At 33.6% G+C, this 25061-nt stretch overlaps 1 protein-coding gene across 1 annotated transcript; it reads left to right on the forward strand.

Annotated features, from left to right (window-relative positions):
- The first annotated feature begins 3067 nt into the window (after positions 1-3067).
- LOC107866818 (mechanosensitive ion channel protein 8) lies at positions 3068-7855 on the forward strand. Its single transcript, XM_016712817.2, has 5 exons — positions 3068-5158; positions 5593-5716; positions 6284-6577; positions 6666-6868; positions 7314-7855. The coding sequence occupies exons 1-5, from the start codon at positions 3468-3470 to the stop codon at positions 7597-7599; spliced, it is 2598 nt and encodes an 865-aa protein (XP_016568303.1). The 5' UTR covers positions 3068-3467; the 3' UTR covers positions 7600-7855.
- The last annotated feature ends 17206 nt before the right edge of the window (positions 7856-25061 follow it).

Genomic DNA, 25061 nt, shown 5'->3' on the forward strand with positions numbered 1-25061 from the left:
AGCACATATGTGTTGGAAAATATGTTTCATGAACACATATAAAAATACACAAAAAAAGAACACAAAAATGAAGGTTTAATAATTTGAACAACTAACACATGATTAAAGGCTTGAAACATGCGTGAAACGTTTCTCTAAAAACGATATTTGCCCCCTCTTTTCTACGAGATTGTTATGGAATTGTATGCAAATAGTTTTAGTGGATATGACAAGCCTATGAATTTCTGTATTTAGCAAATAATAAAGATAATCCTATTGGAAAGCAAGAAATCAGGACATGATCTTTTGGTGGAAGAAGAAAAGCTTTGGGAGCTCTGTAAAAAATACATAGTAAAAAATTAAAATTGAAATCTGTAAAGTTGAATTTAAATAGAATTAAGGTAATCAAGGATGAAAGTACACAACCTTTCACCAAAAATACCCTTTTCATAAAAAACACAACAAGCACCTCTTTATTTAAAAGACACCTCCACACTAAAATACTTATAATTATTAATTTATTTTTAAATAAAAATCCAACAATTCGTACATTGGAGTATACGGGCAATATTTTGTTGTAAATGAATATAAGATCATGAAAAAGTTTTAATGCACGCGGAGACGATCAAACGCAACATCAAACAATTAAATGATGGGAATTTTTTTTATATATGCAAAGTAGGACCCAATATATTATACTAAAACATAGCAGTTGTTTTTCGTTCATCATGTAAAACACTATTTTTCTTACATAACATATACAAAATCACTTAAAACATAGCAGTTGTTTTTCGTTTATCATGCGTAACGCTATTTTTCTTATACAACATATACAAAATCACTGAGTTAAAACAAAAGTAAATATACCGTAAAAAAATAGGTGAAAATCATGATTTTAACAGATAAACCTACATGTTTAGTAAATATAGGATCTTATTTTGTTATGAGGGATAAAAATTTCTTAAAGGATAAATATCCTAATACGTTCTAGTTTTAGTTGCAAAGGGACCTCAACCAAGTCATCTTTTTTGCTTAAAACAATCAAATATTATTTAAATGTCAAATGTTATTATAGATGTATTATGTATAATACATTAGTTGGTGAAAAATAAATGACAGGAAATTAAAGCTTTAGCTTTGCTTGCAAACTGTGATTTAGCTGTTTTTCCCTCTAAGGAAAGAGTACCTGATTCCGACAGTAATATAGGTAGGTTAATCAACTGTGTTCCTTCACTAATTTCAACTTCAATCGATTTTATTTTTCCATCTAATATTATTTTGGTAGGTATAAAATAGTTTTATTCCTTTGACGGTTTGACCCGTAGCGAAACTCTAATTTGAGAGTAATGTGAAATAATAATCATAAGCTGGAAACTTTTTTCCCTCAAAAGAATTTTTATGTGCGGAGTTCACTTTTGTTTTTATATAGAAACTTTATTTTTTTTTTTTTTGGTTTTCCAAGGTATCTCCATAGCCGGCAGTCATGAGACTAATTCTTCGTTCCTCGATCAGCGTACTAAGCAGTAGCAAACTGACCACAGAGTTCGAAACTTTGTTACTAATAACAAAGACAAATATAAAAATATTTGCTAAAAATATATATGAATTGACCCAAATATTTAACGGATGACCAAGTTATTCAATAGTCTGGAATTGTACAATGGAAAATATAAACACTTTTAGAGAAGCTAGAGGGAAAGCAAACACTCCCTACACCTTTAATTAATTGTCATGTTTAGCCTCGAGAACGAATTTGATTAATTTTCGTAATTAAATTTGATTAGAGTAATAGAACTTGCAAATTTTAAGTATCATTTTAAAAATTTAAAATAAATTTAATGTTGTCTATATGCCTTTTTGGTAAAAGTATAACAAACTATAATTTTTCTCTTATAATAATTTGACTACCAACTATATTTTTAAATATAAATTAATATCCACATAATTTAATTAAAGAAACTATGAAATATGTTAAGTACAAGTTAATTTGAGACAAAAATACAATCTCAACCAAATGTTTGGGGGTTCAATCCTTAAAATAAAATTTTCGTTAAAATTAGTGCCACCAATTGTGTTGTAAAGAATATTGACTTTAGTAGTAGCAAAGAAGCACGCGGCCGAGTCTCCGAGTAAAAGGTCCTTTGTCCATAACATATGCTAACAGCTCAACATGGACGTAGTAAGCTTGTTTTTAAATAATATAAATTTCAACCTTATTATAATTATTTATACTTTTTCCACTTTCTTACTTTACTCTCTTTCACAATTTATATACATAATAAAATCAACATATATATAAAAAATTTTGTATATGATAAGACGATATATACATAATAAGGCCGATTTATATACATAACAAGTATAACAAGATTGACATATACATAATAAAGCCGATTCATATACATAATAGGGTCAGCATATATATAGAAAGCTATGTATATATATTTTTAGAAAAAAATGAGATTTTTATAATATGTTTGGAGAGATAAAACTTTTTGTATTAAATGAAACTTAAGTTGTGTGTTTATGTAATTTTTATTAAAAGTATGGAATTTTATTAATGAGCTTTTTATTTCAGCAAGGACCTTTTTTTACACAAACTAAAATTTAATTGAACTCTACTGTTAATATCAGATACCAAATAACAAATAAAAAGAATACTTCACATAAAACATCCTAGTTCGTATAGAGTTTGAAAAAGGATCGCTTGTCAAACATAAACAATCCATCTTAATAAAAAATTAGTGATTATCTTCATGATTCGAAGAAATTGTTTGATCGTAAAATTTTTAAAATAAAAGCTTGACAAATAATATTTGATCAGACAATTTACAATTGCAAATATTTTTGACAAATAACCAAAATTTACAAATATAGAAAATATTAGTATTTCAGTTAAATTTTAATTTTTATAAATTTTTAAAGGTAAAATATGTTTTTCAATATTCTGACCAAAACATAATTAAATTCACCGTTCAAAAATAACTTAGAAATCAACCACCAAACGCTCGCGAACTCATTGCCTATACGTGACAAAGACAATTGTACCAAATAAAAAAGACTCCTTCCCTTTATTTTTACTTGCCATACAAAATAAATTAACCTAATATTTTAGTAATTTTTTTCAACAGTGAGCATCCACACGCATCCTCACTAGCTAAAAACAACTGTACGGTCTCGATACCTCCATTACTGAAAGCACCAACGTCCAATCCCTTTCCGTTTCATTCCTACTTTCAAAGCTAGTACTAGTATACAACTTTTTCTCTCTTGTCTTCACCAAAAACGCTCACCTTTTTCTTTTTTCACACTAAAAAACATAAAAAACTCAAATTTCACCGTACACTGTCCCAGCAAAACCTCTCTCTGTTTTTCTCACCGCCACAAATCTCATCAAAAATAATAAATTAAAAAACTTTACTCTGTATCAAACACATTAAAATATTCAGCTTTTTCTGACTTCCTTATTTGTCCTTGTTAGTTCTTGAATGGAAAAGTTAAGGTCATTCAAATCACTGTCCCCTGTTCATCATCTTCATCGTGCTAATTCACCTTCTCACCCAATTGAAGAACGTCAAAATCTGCTAAAAGAGATGGGTTCTCCAGCTATGGATAATACAACTGATGCTAAAGAATCAGTTGTCAAAACAAACAACACCAGAGAAACTGAGCTCTCTTCTTCTTCTTCTTCTTCCAAAACCCAGCTGAATAACAATGCCAGTGTTGATGAGAATGCTACGAATAAAGTATACAGAGATTCCAGTTACGATTTCTCTAACGATGCTGTAATGAAACGTATGAAGGATAGTAGCAAAGATTTCGATTTTATAACGGAATCGCCGTTTTCTCAAACGTCGCCGTTATCTAGGGTTGAAGAGAGTCCTAACCGTGGAGCTCTTACTCCTAGAGAAGTTCGGGTTTCTTTTAATGAGAACCGGACCGGTAATGGATCGGTTCGACGCCGGTCTAATTTGAGTACTGGACCGGGTTTACAAGATGAAGTTGTGTTGTGTAGTTCGAGCTCTTCGTTTAAGAGGAAATCGAATTTGTTAGCGGGAACTAGAACGAAATCAAGGTTATTGGATCCAAAAGAAGTAGATGAGAGGTCACAGAAAGTTACTATGAAATCTGGGGTCATAGGAAAGAGCAGTGAATTTGATGATGATGATCCTTTTTCGGACGAGGATTTACCGGAGGAGTATAAGAAGATGAAGTTTAGTTTGTTCTCTGTTCTACAATTGATGAGTTTGATATTGATAATTGCGGTTTTTGTATGCAGTCTTACTATTAGAAAGTTTAAAGGGAGGAGTATTTTTGGGCTTGCATTGTGGAAATGGGAGTTAATGGTGTTGGTGTTGATTTGTGGGAGATTGGTTTCGGGTTGGGGGATTAGATTGGGGGTGTTCTTGATTGAAAGGAATTTCGTTTTGAGGAAAAGGGTGTTGTATTTTGTGTATGGATTGAGGAATTCAGTGCAGAATTGTATTTGGTTGAGTTTGGTGTTGATTGCTTGGCAATGTATTTTTGATAAGAAAGTTGAGAGTATTACGAATACGAAGGTGTTAAGGTATGTGTCAAGGATTTGGGTGTGTTTATTGTTGGGAACATTCATTTGGCTGCTGAAGACACTGTTGGTGAAGGTTTTAGCTACGTCGTTTCATGTTACTGCGTTCTTTGATCGGATTCAAGAAGCTTTGTTTACGCAGTATGTGATTGAGACGTTGTCTGGACCGCCTTTGGTTGAGATTAGGATGGAGCAAGAAGAGGAGGAGAGGGTTATGGCTGAGGTGCAGAAGCTTCAGAGTGCTGGTGCTACATTGCCTCCTGATCTTAAGGCTAGTATATTTCCAAAGAGACCGATTGGGACTCCACGGAAGTCTACAGCTGCTGCTACTCCTAGGAGTCCTCCTGTATTTTCGAGAGCTCCGTCTAGAAAGGAGAAAGAAGAAGAGGGAGGCATAACCATTGATCATCTACATAGGCTGAATCAGAAGAACGTTTCAGCTTGGAATATGAAAAGGTTGATAAATATTGTTCGTAAAGGTGTGCTGTCAACTTTGGATGAGCAGCTTCAGCAGTCAAATGGTGACGATGAAGCTGCAGTGGAAATTACAAGTGAGAAACAGGCAAAAGTTGCTGCTAAGAAGGTTTTTATTAATGTGGCGAAGCCTGGCTCAAAGTAAGTATCCCGTCAAAGAGTCGTTTGGTTACTGGTTTGAAATATACATTGATTCAAATTAAAATCAGTTTAACTAATACCATGTTTTATATCATTTTAATTTGCTATATATATGTTCAGCACACCAAGTTTGCTGTTTGGTTACAACTTACAATCCTGCATTTTAGTTGCTTTGTTTGATTAATTTCTTTGTTATAAATCTTCAAGTAGCTTAAAGTAAATGTGGAAATGCAGTTTAGGTGTTTGGCCAGATGTTTTGTTCTAATTTTGTTATGTGGTTATAGCAACTTGCTGCCCTTAAGTGTTTACTTTTATAGAGCTCATGGTTATTCCCGGCAATTCTGTTGGACTCTTTAACTTTTATGCGCTTTTTGTGGCATCTATCTTTCGAAACTATTTGATTTACTTGTTTTTTTGTTTTTCACTGCCATCAGGTTCATCTTTCTGGAGGATATAATGCGTTTTATGAGAGAAGATGAAGCTTTGAAAACGATGCAGCTCTTTGAAGGTGGAACTGAAGCCAAAGGAATTAGTAAACGCGCTTTGAAAAATTGGATGGTTGGTATATGACCAATTTTCTTTTGTATTATCTTTCCCATATTCTCCTTTTTTTTGGCTAATTCTAGTGCATAATGTTTGTTGCAAATTATCCGTGGAATTTGGGAGCTTATTTTTCTCTTATCTCAAAATTCCAACAATATGAGTGCAACTCTAAAATGTAATCAAAAGTGTGTCTTGGACTTCATTTTGATGCATATGCATAGGTTATTCGCCTTTACTGTTGATTTTGGAGATGTAGGGCCTCCCAATAAATTGCCTCTAGCTGACTGTAGTTCAATGAGTTACAGCATCAATAACATACCAAGTAATCTCTCAACGTGGTGTCGGGGGAGATATAGTGTACGTAGACCTTACCTCTACCTCAGAGGTAGAGAGGTGATTTCTAATAGACCTTCGGCTCAAGGAAAAAAACAATACATAGTAATGGACTTAAAAAAATCAACATATAGTAACAGGAACAATATATAGTAGAAGATGCTGCTCACATTTGGATTATGAATTGAGGATCTAAATGTGAAAATTTCTTTTCCACGATATTCCTAAAGTATTGATCTTCACTTTCAGGTGAATGCATTTAGAGAGCGGAGAGCTCTTGCTTTATCTTTGAACGACACAAAGACTGCTGTGAACAAACTGCATCACATGTTGAACGTCTTAGTAGGGGTTATCATACTAGTCGTCTGGCTTCTTATACTCAAAGTTGCTACCACACATTTCCTCGTCTTTATGAGTTCCCAGGTTCTTCTTGTTGTATTCATGTTTGGAAACACGGCCAAGACAACATTCGAGGCAATCATATTTTTATTTGTGATGCACCCATTTGATGTAGGCGATCGTATTGAAATCGATGGAGTCCATGTGAGAAATTCTTCCCCTCTAATATAAATCTTTAGGTAACATTCTGATTTTGTAAATTAAGACCTTTTTCTGATGTTTGGTGTTTCAGATGGTTGTAGAAGAGATGAATATATTGACGACAGTTTTCCTGAGGTTCGATAACCAGAAGATCATATACCCCAATAGTGTCTTGTCTACAAAGCCCATAAGTAACTATTATCGCAGTCCAGACATGGGAGATGCAATCGATTTCTGCATTCATATCTCAACTCCTATGGACAAAATTGCATCCATGAAAGAGAGAATAACAAGGTATATTCAACTTCTCCCTCTGTTTCAATTTGTCTATCTAATTTTCCTTTTAGTCCGTTTCAAAAAAGGATGCCACTTTTCTTTTTTGGCAATTCTTTACTTTTAACTTCCCACGCGATAAGTTTAAGACCACTTGATATCCTCTCTGTTTCAAGGAAATACTACTTATTGGTAAAATAGACGGAACAAAATGACCTTTTGACTTGCCTCTGAGCTTAAGCAAGAAATCAGTCACTCCCTTCATTCACTTTTACTTACCACGTTTTAACTTTTGGAGAGTCAAAACTGTATGGACTTTGACTTGTTTCAAACTAATCTAATTCAATTTAATCTCAAAGATCAGTCGGATTGACTCTTGTGAAGCGAAACATGACAAATAAAGTGAATCGAGGGAGTAATATTCTTCGGTTTTAAATGATTTGTGGTATGAATTGTGTTCTGGCAGGTATATTGAGAACAAAAGTGAACATTGGTATCCAGCTCCGTCAGTTGTAATGAGAGATGTTGAAGACTTGAACAGAATAAAGTGGTCGGTATGGATTTCACACACGATGAATTTCCAAGACATGGGAGAGAGATGGGCAAGGAGAGCTCTTTTAGTTGAGGAAATGGTAAAGATATTCAGAGAGCTAGACATCGAATACCGTATGCTCCCTCTCGATGTCAACGTTCGTAATATGCCACAGTTGACGTCAAGCAGAGTCCCTTCTAACTGGACCGTTTGTGCTTAATCTATTATGATTGAAGCAGTTTACTCATCTGATATTCACCAGAGACCATTTTGTTGTTAATGGAGCATTATGATGATAATTGCCTATGATTTCAGATGGTAAAGCAGTTTTGATCAGTCACATCACTAGGAATGGCCAATATTTGAAGAGTTTTATGTACATAATAAACTGGTCTCTCTATTAGTTGAAAATTTAGTAAGTTGACAGTGACATTCCATAATTATGTAGTTATGAATATCTTAGTTCCTTTTTAGTACCCCTTATAAATCTCCTGAGAAATGCTCTCTTTCTATAGTTACAAATTTACCAATCAAACTTATGGGACATAAGTTCTTTACGGGCCAATATTTTGCGTGATGAAACTAGAACCGGGCCAATAGCTGGAAAATGTGAACGTTCGGTCTCTCCAAAATATGGCATATGTTGTAAGTTAAAAATCATGATGGGTTAATGTCAACAACGAAAGGTAGTTCTTAAGTTTTGAAAATTTATTTTTAAATATATGTGGCCATAAAATTGAAAAAATTATCTTCAAACATTTTCGAGTCATCAAAAATTGGTTCAGATTAGTTTTTGTATTTTTTCAACTTAACACACACAAAATCTTAATTTTTCTTTTTAGTAATATCAAATATGTATGTCTAGACACACCTTCAAATTTCATAAACTCAAAATTTCAAAGTGTAACTTTAAAATGTATGGTCAAACTGAAGCTAATTTTTTTATGGCAATCTGTCAAATGAAAGTAGTGTAATGGCCAGTCACTTACAAACTTCACAAATTGTAACAAAATCAACCAAACGACCCCACGGTACTACATTGCTAATCCCAAGTATCCATCATAAGCTTTCACTCCTTTACAATTTGTACTAAATAAATAATCCGACAAATTAAACTTGATTTTTAAGTACTATAAAAGGATTTAGGATTTGTATTCACGGACAGAATTTTTTTTTTTTCCATATATACTTTTCATTTCAATTGATTCTATTATTTTTTTACTTGATTCAATTATTAAAATTATTTGTTTCAATTTACTTATTCAATTTATAGAGACTTTTTTTTTTTCAATACCGCCTCTATCATTAAATGAGTGGATAAAGCTATATGATTTTTAAATTTATATTTTTCATAACATAATTAATAAGGCTTGTTTAATAAACTAAACCTCTTGAAAATTTTTTTTTGCTTAAAAGATGTGTCAATTATGCAAGGACTAAATAAAATGAAACATAACGATTATAATCAATATTTAATATTATTTTCTTATTTGACTCTTTTTGACTTGACACACTCTTAAGAGAACTTTAATTGGAGGTGTATTTTTTAATTCGCCTTATTAATGAAATTTTGAAATACTAAATTTGACTAATATTACTATTTTATTAGTTATTTAATATAAAGAAAATATGAAAAATAAATAATAAAAGTATCTTGATTACGAAAATAGAGAATAAATGAAAACATTTATTTTCAGTAAATTGGGATCTGCTGCTATTGTTTTGCTAATGGATTAGTAGGACTTTGTGAAATTTCCTTAAAATCTCAGATAAATAATATTTTTCCCCTTATACATATCCAACAAGACTCAAACGATTATAAAGGACCATTTTGAATTTTTTCTCAAAATTATCATCCAAAACCTAGGGTTTATATTGTCTTGTCCCTCGGTATATTAACTTCAAATCCCTCTCTGCAAGCTTTGGTAAGTTCCTTTTCCCCCAATTATTGATATGTGTCTTTTGTTACCTAACTCTTAAATTTCTATTAGATTTTTGAATCATGTCGTCCATGCTTGTTTTTATGATTACTATTTTCTACTTTAATAATTTGCAGGTACGTACGTAACGTAGCTATGACACTTGAATGCATTAGACAAGTGTTGGGTTCAATATTTGTTAACATATGTGGAGGTGATGAGGAGGTGGAGGAACTTGCTGAAGCTGTTGGAGGGTTGCCTGATTGTCTTGTGATTGATATCGTGGGTAGACTTCCGATAGAAAGTCTTGTTAGATGTCGTAGTGACTTGAGAGCTTTTATGTTATCACGCCATTTTACCACATTGCATCTCAGTAGAGATATACAACGGCCAATGGTTCTTCTCTATACTTCAGAAGATACCAGCAAGCACAACGAACAACTTTATGTGATTGACAAGACTGGGCAGCTCACGTACCTTTCTTGCAAACCAGTTGCGGTGAACAACTCCAAGCTATATCTTTTATCTTCTTGTCAAGGAGTTGTTCTGTTTTTCGATGGTAAATATAAATTGGCTCCGACAACTTATTATGTTTTGAACCCGATAACACAAGAGGAAGTAATTATACAACATACACACCAACCTGGCAGATTATGTGGTCTTTATTATTGTTGTCGAGATCATCAATTCAAACTTCTTTATTATGTGTAAGTATCAGAATCTGGCGCTACTTTGTGTCAGTATCTAGTATATGTATTCAAGACGCCTACTTGGAGAAAGATCCGTTCATCATTCAGTTTCAACTTCTTGCCTATAACCCGCTCTCCAGCAGTTATTAATGGAGCATTGCATTGGATCTTGCTCCTTGATGTAGAAAATAAGGGACTTCCTCCTTGTAACTCATGTGGGGATAATGGAATCATTGTTTTTAGAATGGATAACGAACAACTCTCTGTTAAAAAAATTTCCAAAGAAAAATAAAAATAAAAAAATTCTTTTTTTTTAAAAAATGATTCACTAAGTGCGAGGACAATTTAATCTCTTGCATTTTAAAGTTGCCTGAATTCGGTCAACAAACAAACAGTCTTCCAAACAAATGTCAAAGAGCGCGCAAGTAGGATGCACATGTTGGTCTTTATAAAGTAGGTCACCTGTCCTAGACAGACCCGGCCTCTGTGCCGAGTCCCGCTAAGTCAAATGCATATGATGCAAATAACGCGGCACTTAATAGGGATAACCAGATTCTGAGTTTTCAGTTCTTGTAAGTTTAAGCCTGATAGGGATAGATATCTAGACTGGCTTACCTGAGCGGACACTCGAGCCGGGGAGGGACAACTTGGCCGGTAGTAGGGCAACACCGCCTTCGTTGCCGATCCGGACCTCGCCTAACATTTGTAACTTATCCTTCACCAGGTGCCTTGACACTCCGGCTATCTCAAAAAGAAGGTGGGATGCATATTCTGCATTCCCTCTATCCTATTTTAGAGACTCAGAGGGGGTACGCGAGAGAAGACAATATATAATATAGTTCAAATAATATCAAAGCAGTAAATGAGCAATAAGTAGCACATAAGGCCAATAAACACAATATCAAAAATAATTAAAGCAGGTAAAGTTAATATCAAAAGCTCAAATTCTTATTATTCCCCAACAGAGTCGCCAGAGATGTCACACCCCTTTTTTCGCTCGAAGATATCGAGGTCGAAGGGTTTTTCTAATAAAAGTGACGATATTGAATAAGGATTATTTTATTTACAGAGTTGCCACTTGAAATTGAGTTATGGTGTTCCAAGTCGCCTTATTGAATCCTTAATCAAAAGGAAATGACTCTTTGCTGGTCTGCGAAAACAGACGACTGAGTAAGGAATTCTGTTGATCGAGGGGAAGGTGTTAGGCACCCCTCGAGTCCCGTGGTTCTAGCACGGTCGCTTTTATTAACTTATCTTGACTTAAACTATTTTGATAGATTATGTTTTGGCCTTGATTCGCTCATTTTTAATATCTAAAATTTGTCTATAACTCTTGTATTAAATTAGTAAAAATCATGAACCAGGAAGGAAAATGACCAAACAAAATATTGATCTATAATCCCTTTTTAGATTAAAAAAAAAAACCGTATAATAACGGACACGAAACAAACTAATCATCACACGAACACTGGAAATACCAACGTATTCATTACCTATCAAAACATTATAACCAATTTATACAATAAATAAAATAATAATAATAACAATAAAAATAATATAATATAATATAATAATAACTAATTAGTTTTTATATTTAAGAAAATACAATAAAAGTTTAAAAATAGCCAAAAATAAATATAATTAATATAGTACTAAAACTACTAACTTATTTATTTAAAAATAAACATATTTTTTTTTAAATTTTTGTATTATTTTTTTTTAAATTGGAAAAAAAATAATATCCTAAAATTAACTTCATTTAGTTATTTATTAACTAAAAATTTAATAAAAATAAAATAATAATTAAAATAATATCGGATTATATATAAATATTTAATATCAAAAAATATATATATTACACTCAGGGAGGGTCAAAAATCACGTGTCTACATTTTGCTCCTCTTTGTTTGAAATCTCTAAGAGTTTTTATACAAAGAAGTAGACAAAGATATGGTTTTTGATCCTCCGATTATTCAAAAAGAATATAAAAGAAAGAAAAAAAATGCGACCGAGTCCTGGTTTTGGACAGACTACATATCCCAGGTGATAAAGAAATCAGGTCACGTGTAGTTCAAAAAGGCAAAATAGGGAGACTATGAGCTAGAGTTTGAGTCAAGTTCCATCGAGTCTTCGGTTTGCGACTTCTGTTTTTTACATCCAAATGAAAAATAAAAAATAAAAAATGAAAATTAAGATACAAGTGAAAGATCCTATCAATTGCTCAGCTTTTCTGGAATCTTGACTTGAATCTTCATGACTTCTCAAATGGTGAGATAGTCGTTATTCTGAGTTGAATTTGATACACGAAATGTTCCTCCTCATTGGTATTAGAGGGAAACTTGACAATTGATTTATTCTTCAGCTTTTCTTTTGGCTTGGATTTGAAAATCTTCAACCGATTCTTCAGGAGGGCTCCTGACTTGCAACTGATAATGTCCACCCTATTCTTCAGGCGGGCTCCTTGACTTACAATTTCTTCACCCTGTTCTTCAGGCGGGCTCTTAGACTTTCTCGTTTATTCACCCTGCTCTTCAGGCGGGCTCCTGGACTTTCTATTTCTGATTTTTCAAATATGTTTCTGAACTCAACATAAAAAGTGAAATAGAAAAATAACATCTCATTTTTCAGGAGGGTCCAGATCATAAAAATAAATTCCCATTCTTTAGGAGGGTCTTGTCCCATTCTTCAGAAGGGTCCTGAGCATAAAATAAATTCTCATTCTTCAGGAGGGTCCTATCCCATTCTTCAGGAGGGTCCTGAGCAAAATTAGATTCTCATTCTTCAGGAGGGTCCTGTCCCATTCTTCAGGAGGGTCCTGTACATAAAATAAATTCCCATTTTTCAGGAGGGTCCTGAGCAAAATTAGATTCCCATTCTTCAGGAGGGTCCTGAGTATAAAATAAATTCCCATTCTTCAGGAGGGTCCTGAGCAAAAAGTAAAATTCAATAAACATGAACAAAATTTTTGCCCCAATTTGTACTAGAAAATTTTGTGAGTGTCATTAGATCACAACATTTAAAAAGTACAGTAAAAAGGGTGAATCAAGGCCTTTCTAAAGAAATGCATTTTTTCAAAGTAAAACTGATGACCAAAATTAGGAAATACGTCTCCTAACACATGAAACTTAAATTATCCAGACAAGAAAGTGCGTCTCTAGGGGTTAAATGAAATGACTTAACTAGAAAATGCGTCTTCTAGGAGCGAATGTTCAAGTTAGGAAGTGTGTTACCTAACACATGAAACTTGAATTATCCAGACTAGGAAGTGCGTCTCCTAGGGTTCAATGGAAGAACTCGACTAGATAGTGCGTCTTCTAGGAGTAATGGTTCAAGCAAGGAAATGCGTTACCTAACACATGAAAACTGACATACCCTGACTAGGAAGTGCGTCTCCTAGGAGTCAAATAAAATGACTCGACTAGAAAGTGCGTCTTCTAGGAGTGAATGTTCAAGTTAGGAAGTGCGTTACCTAACAAATGAAAACTAACTTATTCAGACTAGGAAGTGCGTCTCCTAGGGGTTGAATGAAATGAATCGACTAGAAAGTGCGTCTTCTAGGAGTATTGATTCAAGTTAGGAAGTGCTTCACCTAACAAATGAAAACTGACTTATTCAGACTAGGAAGTGCGTCTCCTAGGGGTTAAATGAAAAGACTCGACTAGAAAGTGCGTCTTCTAGGAGTGAATGTTCAAGTTAGGAAGTGCGTTACTGTAACACCCCGTATTCAAGTACGTGTATTGGCATATTCAAGTACGTGTATTGATCTTATTTATATGGAATTAATTTTTTTATTTTATTTATACCGGAATTTGCCCGTTGATGGTTCCATGCGAAGGTTATTAAATAAGCTTTCCAACGATATAAAGATTTCCAAAAATAGATAGGTTTCGGATATAATCGAGCACGTTCGAAACTATAAAACGGTGGCGGGGATATTTGGGAATAGTAAATGTGCAGGAAGATTTCCTGCACACAAACTACTGAGGCCAGCCGAATTTGTGGGTCAACTTCGAACGATCATAACTCCTTTAATATAATGAACTGGGAGATCAACGACCTATGAAAAGAAATATCTTTGAGTCTTCTTTCCAATGCAAATAGTTTCATCCAAATCCAACGTCTGAGTAATGAGTTATACTCGTTTTACTTCAGCCTATCAAAACAGATTTTTAGGGTCAACTTCAAATGACTATAACTCCTTGTACAGGACGAACTGGGTGGCCTACTTTATATGAAATGAAAGACCTTTGAATTATCCTTCCAACTATACCAATTTCACTCGAATCCGATATTGGATCAAAGAGTTATGATCGATCTACTTTAGCTTATCAAAACAGTCCACCAAAGGATAGATTTGACATTATTTAAATTTTAAAGGCATTTTGGTCATTTCTTATTATATTATGGACGGGAATATGTGTATATATACATGTATATGAGTTCAAAAACTCATTTTCATCATCAATAATTGAGAAAGAACAAACCCTAGCCAAATTTGACCTTTAAATTACTTTTGATTCAATCGTAGAAATTCCAAAGTAATTCGATAACTGCGTTTGTCATCTCGAGAGCTTCGAACGACACCTATTATTTGTGTAAACAGGATTTCATAATCAAGAGGTGAATTCTAAGGCATGAATATTGTTTGCCTTTGTTCTTTTCCATATGTATATGTGTGATAGAGGATTATATGTATTGGTTGTTATTGAAAGGTGATGGAAATAGGGTTATGGACTATTTTGCATGGTTTGGTTGTATTGAATTATGGAAGGTGGATATGGTAATTGAGTTATGGAAAGTGGATATGGTGATATTCTATTGAATTGATGATTATTTATGTCTATGACTCAATTTGGTTTAATGGATTGGTTAGAAGGATAAATGAATCCAAACTTGATAATGGAGGATGTTGTATGAATATGCATGGCATGTGAATGTAATTGGAGTATAAGAGGGTTAAAGTGACATCCTTTATGGTGTAATTAAGGCTTACTACTTAACCACTAGTTTGGTGAATTCAAATAATTGAATTGTGACGTTTGGTTGCTAATACTAGATTGCTATATATGTTCATTGTAGATAAGTAATTCGAAAAGACGGGAAGTCCATTTGGGACTAGTATTGAAGTTTGACAGTCAGGTATGCAAAGCATACTCTATACTATATCTTTGGCATGAAAGAGAACAATTGTTCTATTAAGAAAGTTTCCAAAGTTATTCAATAACATGTGATCCATAATGGTTTTGTATGATGTCCTACGTTACCAATGAACTTGTTTCCACCCTACAAGATGTCAAGACATTCCAATACTTACTTGTCTTCCAAATCTTACATGTTTATTGCACTAATGAATGTCAGAAGGTATCCGGTTACTCAAACAAGATCCATATGCTATTAATGACTTCAAAATGTTTCATTGATATACCAATAAGTTCCTACTTCATTGTTATGGCATTGATGACTCCAAAACACTTCATTGATGTGCCAATGAGTTCTTACTTAATTTTATTGTATTGATGGTCTATTTATGTGTCTCTTATTGATATATCATTGTTTCAAAGTATCAAAAATGCGGTGGCGGCCAAAATAACAATCTCAAAGATTAATTGAACTAAGTGATGGAAGTTCTCTCTTATCAGGTGGCATCCCAGGGGCATAAGCCTATCATGGGTCGATCCCTATTTATGTGTTTATGGGTGGTATCCCAGAGGCATAAGCCTATCATGGGTCGATCCCAGTTGATATGTACTGAAGGCAGCCTAATGGTCACAGTACAGTACAGTAATGATTACAAAGATGATAAGAACGAAGGTAAAGTGATTGAATAAATACAATGTACAGGTTGTCACAAGTTCTAATAAGTGTGGTCCACTCCTATTACGATTTATTCACTTGTTTCTGATTTCTATTGAGCTCCTATATCATATGTGATTATATACAGCTTTACATAATCAGTACATATTTCGTACTGACGTCCCCCACGGGGGACGTGCATTTCATACTGCAGGCACAGGTACCACAGCTCATACACCGCACAAGTAGGAGCCAAGATATCCAACTACTTTTGGTGAGCTCCAGTTTACTTCGGGGCTTTTCGTGTCATATCCAGTCACTTGTAGACCTAATGTACAGTCAAGGTGATATTTTGTTAATAGACGTGATGGCTCCAACGGCCAAGTATTGTATATACATATATATGTGTGCTCGAGCTTATACATGTGATTATTTCCTTTTATATGCGGCATGATGTTGTCCGAACTTTGGGTTGTCATAGAGGTATGCATTGGAAGTATAAGGTTATGAGCTGGTTCTACCGGGCCTCCTTGGTTACGGGTGTCAATCTGCCCCAATAGGATTTGAGGCATGACAGTTACCTAACAAATGAAAACTAACAGACTATGACTAGTAAGTGCATCTCCTAGGGGTTGAATGAAATGATTTGACTAGAAAGTGCTTCTTCTAGGAGTATTGATTCAAGTTAGGAAGTGCTTCACCTAACAAATGAAAACTGACTTATTCAGACTAGGAAGTGCGTCTCCTAGGGGTTAAATGAAATGACTCGACTAGAAAGTGCGTCTTCTAGGAGTGAATGTTCAAGTTAGGAAGTGTGTTACCTAACAAATAAAAACTAACATACCATGACTAGGAAGTGCGTCTCCTAGGGGTCAAATGAAATGACTCGACTAGAAAATGCGTCTTCTAGGAATGATGGTTCAAGTTAGGAAGTGCATCACCTAACACATGAAAAATGACTTACCCAAACAAGGAAATGCATCTCCTAGGGTTATAGGATGATGAGTTTTCACTATGATTGTGATTACTAAATATGTGTAGCAATATTGCCTCTTGCATTTGCAAAATGAGGAATTGCATCTTTTGATATTTAGGCTTTGAAACCTTTGATTTGAAGGTAACATATTTTTGTTTCATATAAGAAAACATTTTAATTTAAAAACACGATGATCGATTTGTGGCATTTGGCTATTAAGGCAATCTCTTGCACTTGTCATCTCAGATCCATTGCAAAATATTGATAGGTATTGTTGACTTGCTGTAGTATTGACCCCAAATTCTGACTACTAAAACCTTTTGACTTAAATCATATTTCTCTTGCATGATGCCTCTAGGTTCAACTTCAAATTCACCTCTTATACTTTTGTGAGTCCAAAAATTGTCGGGTGATAAGCATTCTTGAATATATTACTTTATTTTGAAGCATGTTAAATTAGTGCAGCGACCCTTTGTCATGCTTTGCTTGGTGCAGCAGCCCTTTGTCATGCTTTGTGCAATTGAGGGAGTTGGTAGCAAGTTTTGAAGTTCTTTCTCCCTTGTCTTGACATAAATTTGACTCAAAATACATGAAAGATGACGACATTGATTTTTCATTCGACGACAAAGACACAAAATCAAAAAGAAAAATAATAATACAAAGGAAAAAAAAACAATAGATCTCTCTTTTCAAAAACGACAAAAATGAAAATTTATCTGGTTGTGACAGGTGATTCCCGTGATTATGACATGCATTTTGAATTACATAACTTGATCTACCCAAACTAATCACTATCAACTTTTGCCCACTCATTGAATTTGAAATGGAGCCATTCTTGTACATGCTCTCTCTAGATTACAATCCTTATTCGACTAGTGACACCTCAATGGGTTTTTTGCCAATGAGACGATCTCATTTTCATTTATTTCTCAGCTCACCGTTTCCTTATGGTGTCCGTGAGTATTTTCACCAATAAAACTCTCTTATTTTTTATTATTCTCACAACTCACTGTCGCCTTATGGTGTCCATAATATGAAACCTCATATACTCATACATGTTTAGCCTTGACATTCTCAAAGATTGATCTCAAGATCTTTCTTTGGTTGTAACTTAGCTTTTGGATAGGGTAAGAAAAAAAGGACGGTATGAGGTTAAAAAATATACATAACATTAGGTGAAGCATACAACTTTTGAAATCGACTCTTAAGGAAATAAATTTTTGCCCCAGTTTTATTTCATACTGGGTAAATTGAATTTTTACTTGGTTGGACCGAACCCCAGAATAAGGCTGCCTACGTATCTTGTCATAGCAAGAATCAGGTCAAACGTAGTTCATACAAGTCATTCTTTTTTTTTTTTGAAATGAACCTGGCCTCTCATTTTTTCTTTTCTTTGATTCTTTTTTTTTCCAGTTCCATTTTTTTTTCTTGATATTTTTTTCTGTGACTCCATTTTCTTCTTGACACACATTTTTTTTTACTTCATTTTTTCTTGACATTTATCTAACTCCATTTTTCTTGACACCTTCTTTTTTATTTTTTTAAAACTCTATTTTGATCCAAAAGAGGGGTATGAAATAAAATAAAACTAAATCTCAAAAGGGGTAACAAAGGATGACACAACATTTGGATAGCAGAATGAAATGCCTTCAGCATATCAATCCTTAAAAATGCAAGCATTTAACATGCAATCTGTGAGTGAACATAAAGATCATGTATATTTTTTTTCAATATTGACCTTGACTGAATATGTATGTCACTACTTCTCATGCACTTGTCAAACAGAAAGGTCCAATTATATTCACATTCCTCCTATTAAAGGACTCATGTGTTCTTAAGCTAACTTCCTTTTGCTTCTCCTGATAATGGAGATTATATATCTTCTGATCGCTCTCATTTAAAGTGTTTGAGATTGACCTTCTCATTGATGAACAAGTCATTTTTTATTCATAAAGCGATTGTTTCAATCCATTCAAGTAAGGCTTTAACTCAATCAATAAACATCTCAACATTTTACTTATTTTCTTATATGATTTTTCCTTTCAACTTTATTTTTCTGGTTAAGTGTTTCAGGATTAGATTAGGTTTTAAGATCTGGTGAAAATTCATCATGCATATCGTATCATTAGAATCACCATAAAAGAATTGTTTAAAGAAAGGAAAGACTAACAAATAATATATATATTAAAATAAAGTAAAATAAAATACAATAAATAAATAAATAAAAGGGACACTACATTTTGTTAAAAGAAAAGATGATCGAGTTTCAACATAAATGACATATAGAAAAGACAAGATAGACTCCGGACTACAATCTTGAAATAATTCGAATAACAGAAAGAAAAATAAAATAAACTTTCACAAATCCTTTCTAGGAAGGGAAGGAGCGACTTCTCAATTGTTGAGCTTGATATCTTCTCCAGTTCGCACATCAGCATAACTAGATCCTTCACCACTGTCAACGTCCTGCACCATAATCAATTTATCTTGAATCATTCTTTCTATTTCTCTTTTCAAAGCACGACAATCTTCTGTACTATGACCCTGAACATCAGAATGATATACACATCGTACATTAGGATTAAAGTTCCTTGAATGTGGGTAAGGGGTGTACTCAAGAAGAAGGGTGATCATGTCCTTTTATCTCAATTTTTGAAATAAGCTAGTATATGATTCTCCAATTGGTGTGAAATTATCCCTTAGCTTCTGTTTCTTTTCATTGTTTGGCTTAGGGCAAAAATTGAATATAGAGGGGCTTGGGTATGTTGGTGGAGTTGGAAGATGATTCTGAGGGGTTGATGCACGCCATTGCGAGTAAGAAGGGGTTCCGACATACGGTTGTGCATTATAACTAGGATACTGAGGGGATGAAATGAAATATAATGGATTTTGTGCATATGGTTGACGCGCACATCTCCAATTTTGTCATGGACCTGGCACAACAGTTGCTGCATCCTCTTTCTTTTGTTTTCACCAAAGCTTCCTGAACCACTTTGAATTGCCTGTGTTGTTGCTTTCAAAGTGGCTTGGCTGATAATCTTTCCTGACTTAATTCCATTCTCTACCATTTCTCCAACTTTAATAACTTCAGCAAATGTGCTTCCAATAGTAGAAAGTAAATGAGGGAAATAATCAGGTTCTTGCGCTTGCAGAAAGATATCGATCATTTCAGATTCTTTTACTGGTAGTCTGACTCTAGAAGCCTGCTCTCTCTATCTGATAGCATATTCTCAAAAACTTTCAGTTGTCCTTTTTGTAATATTGGCAAGCGTAGTGGGATCTGGCACTATCTCAATGTTATATTGAAATTATTGAACAAAATCTCGAGCCATGTCATCCCACACGTGCCAACGGGAAATGCCTTGGTCAATAAACCATTCAGAAGCTATTCCTATCAGGATTTCTCCAAAGTAAGCCATCAATAATTCTTCTTTTCCTCCCGCACCCCTTAATTGATTACAGAACTTCTTCAAATGAGCCACAGGGTCACCATGACCTTCGTATTTGTCAAACTTTGGCATTTTGAACCCTAGCGGCAAATGGACGTTAGGAAACATACATAAATCTTTGTATGAAACACTTTTTGGTCCTCCTAATCCTTGCATATTTCTCATACTCTGCTCCAAGCTTCTTACTTTCCTAGCCATCTCTTCTTGTTTCTCAATTTTAACAATCTTCTCAATCACGATTGGAGAATCATGTTGATGAGCATAATAATGTGGATTTTGGGATTTGAAAGTCATTTTAGGAGGATACAACAGATCAGGACTTGGTTCCCCCATATTCTCTAGTGTTGTCGATTGATAGCTCGCGATAGTTGGTGCTACAGAAGTGAAAAGCGGGTTATTTATGACATACGGATTTGGTGGGCACATGGTAGAAGTACCAGCAACACTAGACATATTAGCAAATAGGCCGAATCCAGATGGGTATAATGGATCGCTAGTTTGAGCTTGAGCAAGATTTGGATCATTCGTAGTCAAAAGTACAGGGATTGATGATGGCGGGGCTTGTCCATTCAACCAAGCTCGATACATCTCCGCCATCTGTTGTTTCAATAACTTAATCTCTTCCATTGATGCTAGTTCTTGTGAAATCACCTGATTTTGCTCCTCCTAACTGTCAAACCCTACACCCACTTTGTGGGTCATTTTTCTCTTTTATTTGAACCTTTGTTACATGGATGAGAAGCCAACTTAGCCACAAACCAACCACCTTAATACTATTTTGATTTTGAAGAAAATTAATGTGTCAGAGTTTAATTTTTTCAGATCACCAAATTCATTGAGGACTGCCTACGATCTCATTAATATGAGAATCAGGTGTGCGTAGTTCTCGAAATATATGTCGTACAAAACTTAGCATCAAGACCCCTAAAGGTTCAAGGCTGTTAAGATTTATATAAATATATATATTTTTTTTTTGTAAAAACTTAGCCTCATGATCCCTAAAGATTCAGGGCTGTTAAGATTTATATATTTTTATTTATTTTGTAAAAATTAGCCTTATGATCCCTAAAGATTTTGGGCTATTGAAATATATATATATATATATATTTTAGAAAAAAAAAAAACCTTAGCCTCATGATCCCTAAGATTCAGGGCTATTAAGATAAATATAAAAATTGGACTTGAGAATTTGAAAAATAATTATGAAAGTAATCATGTTTTAAAAATATTTCCCAATAAATCTATGAATAATTTTTTAAAAGATAGGGTCGTATCCTGGGAAGGAATTCCTACGTATCCCACTAAGATGTGAGAATCAAACCCTCGTAGTTCATGAAGACTGTAAAACTATGTTACTATGTTTTTAAAAAATTTCCTTTTAAAAAAAATACTTTTTTTAAAAAAATGATTCACTAAGTGCGAGGACAATTTAATCTCTTGCATTTTTAGTTGCCTGAATTCGGTCAACAAACAAACAATCTTCCAAACAAATGTCAAAGAGCGCGCACATAGGATGCACATGTTGGTCTTTATAAAGTAGGTCACCTATCCTAGACAGACCCGGCCTCTGTGCCGAGTCCCGCTAAGTCAAATGCATATGATGCAAATAATGCGGCACCTAATAGGGATAACCAGATTCTGAGTTTTCAGTTCTTCTAAGTTTAAGCCTGATAGGGATAGGTATCTAGACTGGCTTACCCGAGCGGACACTCGAGCCGAGGAGGGACAACTTGGTCGGTAGCAGGGCAACACCGCCTTCGTTACCGATTCGGACCCCACCTAACATGTGTAACTTATCCTTCACCAGGTGCCTTGACACTCCGGCTATCTCAAAAAGAAGGTGGGATGCATATTCTGCATTCCCTCTATCCTATTTCAGAGACTCAGAGGGGGTACGCGAGAGAAGACAATATATAATATAGTTCATATAATATCAAAGCAGTAAATGAGTAATAAGTAGCACATAAGGCCAATAAACACAATATCAAAAATAATTAAAGCAGGTAAAGTCAATATCAAAAGCTCGAATTCTTATTATTCCCCAACAGAGTCGCCAGAGATGTCACACCTCTTTTTTCGCTTGAAGATATCGAGGTCGAAGGATTTTTCCAATAAAAGTGACAATATTGAATAGAGATTATTTTATTTACAGAGTCGCCACTTGGAATTGAGTTATGGTGTTCCAAGTCGCCTTATTGAATCCCTAATCAAAAGAAAATGACTCTTTGCTGGTCTGCGAAAATAAAAGACTGGGTAAGGAATTCTGTTGACCGAGGGGAAGGTGTGAGGCACCCCTCGAGTCCTGTGGTTCTAGCACGGTCGCTTTTACTAACTTATCTTGACTTAAACTATTTTGATAGATTATGTTTGGGCCTTGATTCACTCATTTTTAATATCTAAAATTTGTCTAGAACTCTTGTATTAAATTAGTAAAAATCATGAACTAGGAAGGAAAATGACCAAACAAAATATTGATCTATAATCCCTTTTTAGATTAAAAAAAACCGTATAATAACGGACACGAAATAAACTAATCATCACTCGAATACTGGAAATACCAACGTATTCATTACCTATCAAAACATTATAACCAATTTATACAATTTCCTATCTAAGTCAAAACATGAAAAAGTAACAAAAGGCTCTAGTATATTCATAAAACCTTATTTTAAAACACAAAGGAAAAATTCACAAAATCGTGCTTTATTAACTCATTCTGACTTTGAAAACTTAACGTTTTTATTAATCGGATAAAATTTATACTTACAAATACCTAAATCTAAGTAACAGAGAATTTTAACAATGATTCAAGCATGGGAGCATTTCTTTTTTAAACTAAAACCATGTGAATTTCTCATTTAACAAAATGGAACCAAACAAATATAAGTCATATTAACTGTTTCTCTTGTTTTCTCTTTTCTTTTCCCTCTTGTTCTGCACCTATATTTCGTGCATGTAATCTCTCTCACTTTTTTTTTTGTTTTTCCTTTGCATGCACGCATGTATGCATCGTTAAGCATGCATGTCAACCGAGTGTATGATTACATCTTTTAATGATATTCACTTTAATAATTATTTCATTCAAAAGTTCAAAACTAATCTAATTAACGGCCATATTGCATCTAAGTAGAGCTACACAACGGTCAATGTTTCTCTTTGACTTTTTTGTTTAAGTTTTGAGTGTGTCTCCCTTTTTTTGTTGTTGTCTGTGTGTGTATATATAGGGGTGTGATGTGAGAGGTTGAAGGAGTTGGAGGAAAAATAGGGGGTGGTTGGGATAGGTTAGGATAGGATAGGATTTTTATTTTATTTTTAAATAATAATAATAACAAATAAAAATAATAAATAAATAAATAAAATAATAATAATAACAATAAAAATAATATAATATAATAATAACTAATTAATTTTTATATTTAAGAAAATACAATAAAAGTTTAAAAATAGCCAAAAATAAATATAATTAAGATAGTACTAAAACTTCTAACTTATTTATTGAAAAAGAAACATATTTTTTTTTTAAATTTTTGTATTATTTTTTTTAAATTAAAAAAAAATAATATCCTAAAATTAACTTCATTTAGTTATTTATTAACTAAAATTTTATTAAAAATAAAATAATAATTAAAATAATATTGGATTATATATAAATATTTAAAATCAAAAAATATATATATTATACTTAGGGAGGGTCAAAAATCACGTGTCTACGTTTTGCCGCTCTTTGTTTGAAATCTCTAAGAGTTTTCATACAAAGAAGTAGACAAAGATATGGTTTTTGATCCTCCGATTATTCAAAAAGAATATAAAAGAAAGAAAAACAATGCGACCGAGTCCTGGTTTTGGACAACCTACATATCCCAGGTGATAAAGAAATCAGGTCACGTGTAGTTCAAAAAGGCAAAATAGGGAGACAATAAGCTAGATAATGGAAAAATTTTATTTTGAGTCTCATTCAACCAACAAAAGTTGTATGAGGCCCTATTATTTGATTGACATGTGGCTTGTGGGGTCCACTAGTCTTCTTTACCTCTTTACCTTTGTGACATATTCACAATTTTTTCATCTTCTTATTTTTCTTCTTGCTCAAATTCTATATCAATACCACCAAAAATAAATATAATCTCTTTGTGCAACTTATTATTTGCAACTATTTTTCGTCTTCCCACATTTATATAATTTTTTTCAGAATTTTCTTGCTGAAATATTGTAATATTTACAGAAAATCTATTTCCTAATAATTAATTCTTCGTCAAGTGTCTATTTGATCATGATAATTTTTTTACTTTTTCTCGATTTTTTTACACTTTATTTTAAGAATTTAAATTTTGTGCACTGTCAGTGTACAAAATATTCTATACTATCAAGTAAACTTGACTTGCTATTGCAAGTTACTTAATTTTTTCATTTTTAATTTTTTATGAAAATAATTGAGTAACCTGCAATAACAGATCACATTAGGGGTGTCAAGTGGGCCGGGCTGGGCCAACCCGGAATCAGCCCGTTAAAATTAATCGGGTTGTGGGCCGAACTGGTTCCGGGTTGGGGTTAAGTGGGCCGGGCTGGGCTCAACAGTAAAAATTTCAAAAACCACCCTAACCCGGCCCACTTAACCCAACCCAGTCAAACCCACCTAAATCCGATTAAAAATTCGGTCAAACCTGATCAAAAATTAAAAAAGAAAACTTTTTTTCAATATACACAATATATTCCCACCTATATACATTTTAAATACGTTAAACAATATATATCCACTATATACTACATTAGAAATTAAAAAATATATACACAATTACACATATATGCGTACCATTCAATATATACGACTATACGTACTACTTTAAATAAAACATATA

The sequence above is a fragment of the Capsicum annuum genome, chromosome 4 (assembly GCF_002878395.1).
Source record: "Capsicum annuum cultivar UCD-10X-F1 chromosome 4, UCD10Xv1.1, whole genome shotgun sequence".
NCBI classification, from domain to species: Eukaryota; Viridiplantae; Streptophyta; class Magnoliopsida; order Solanales; family Solanaceae; genus Capsicum; species Capsicum annuum.

Coding starts and splice junctions, on each gene's coding strand:
- LOC107866818 (XM_016712817.2), top strand. CDS start 3,468: ATGGAAAAGTTAAGGTCATTCAAATCACTGTCCCCTGTTCATCATCTT. Junction 6,578..6,665: donor TTGAAATCGATGGAGTCCAT/GTGAGAAATTCT, acceptor TTGGTGTTTCAG/ATGGTTGTAGAAGAGATGAA. Junction 6,869..7,313: donor ATGAAAGAGAGAATAACAAG/GTATATTCAACT, acceptor GTGTTCTGGCAG/GTATATTGAGAACAAAAGTG.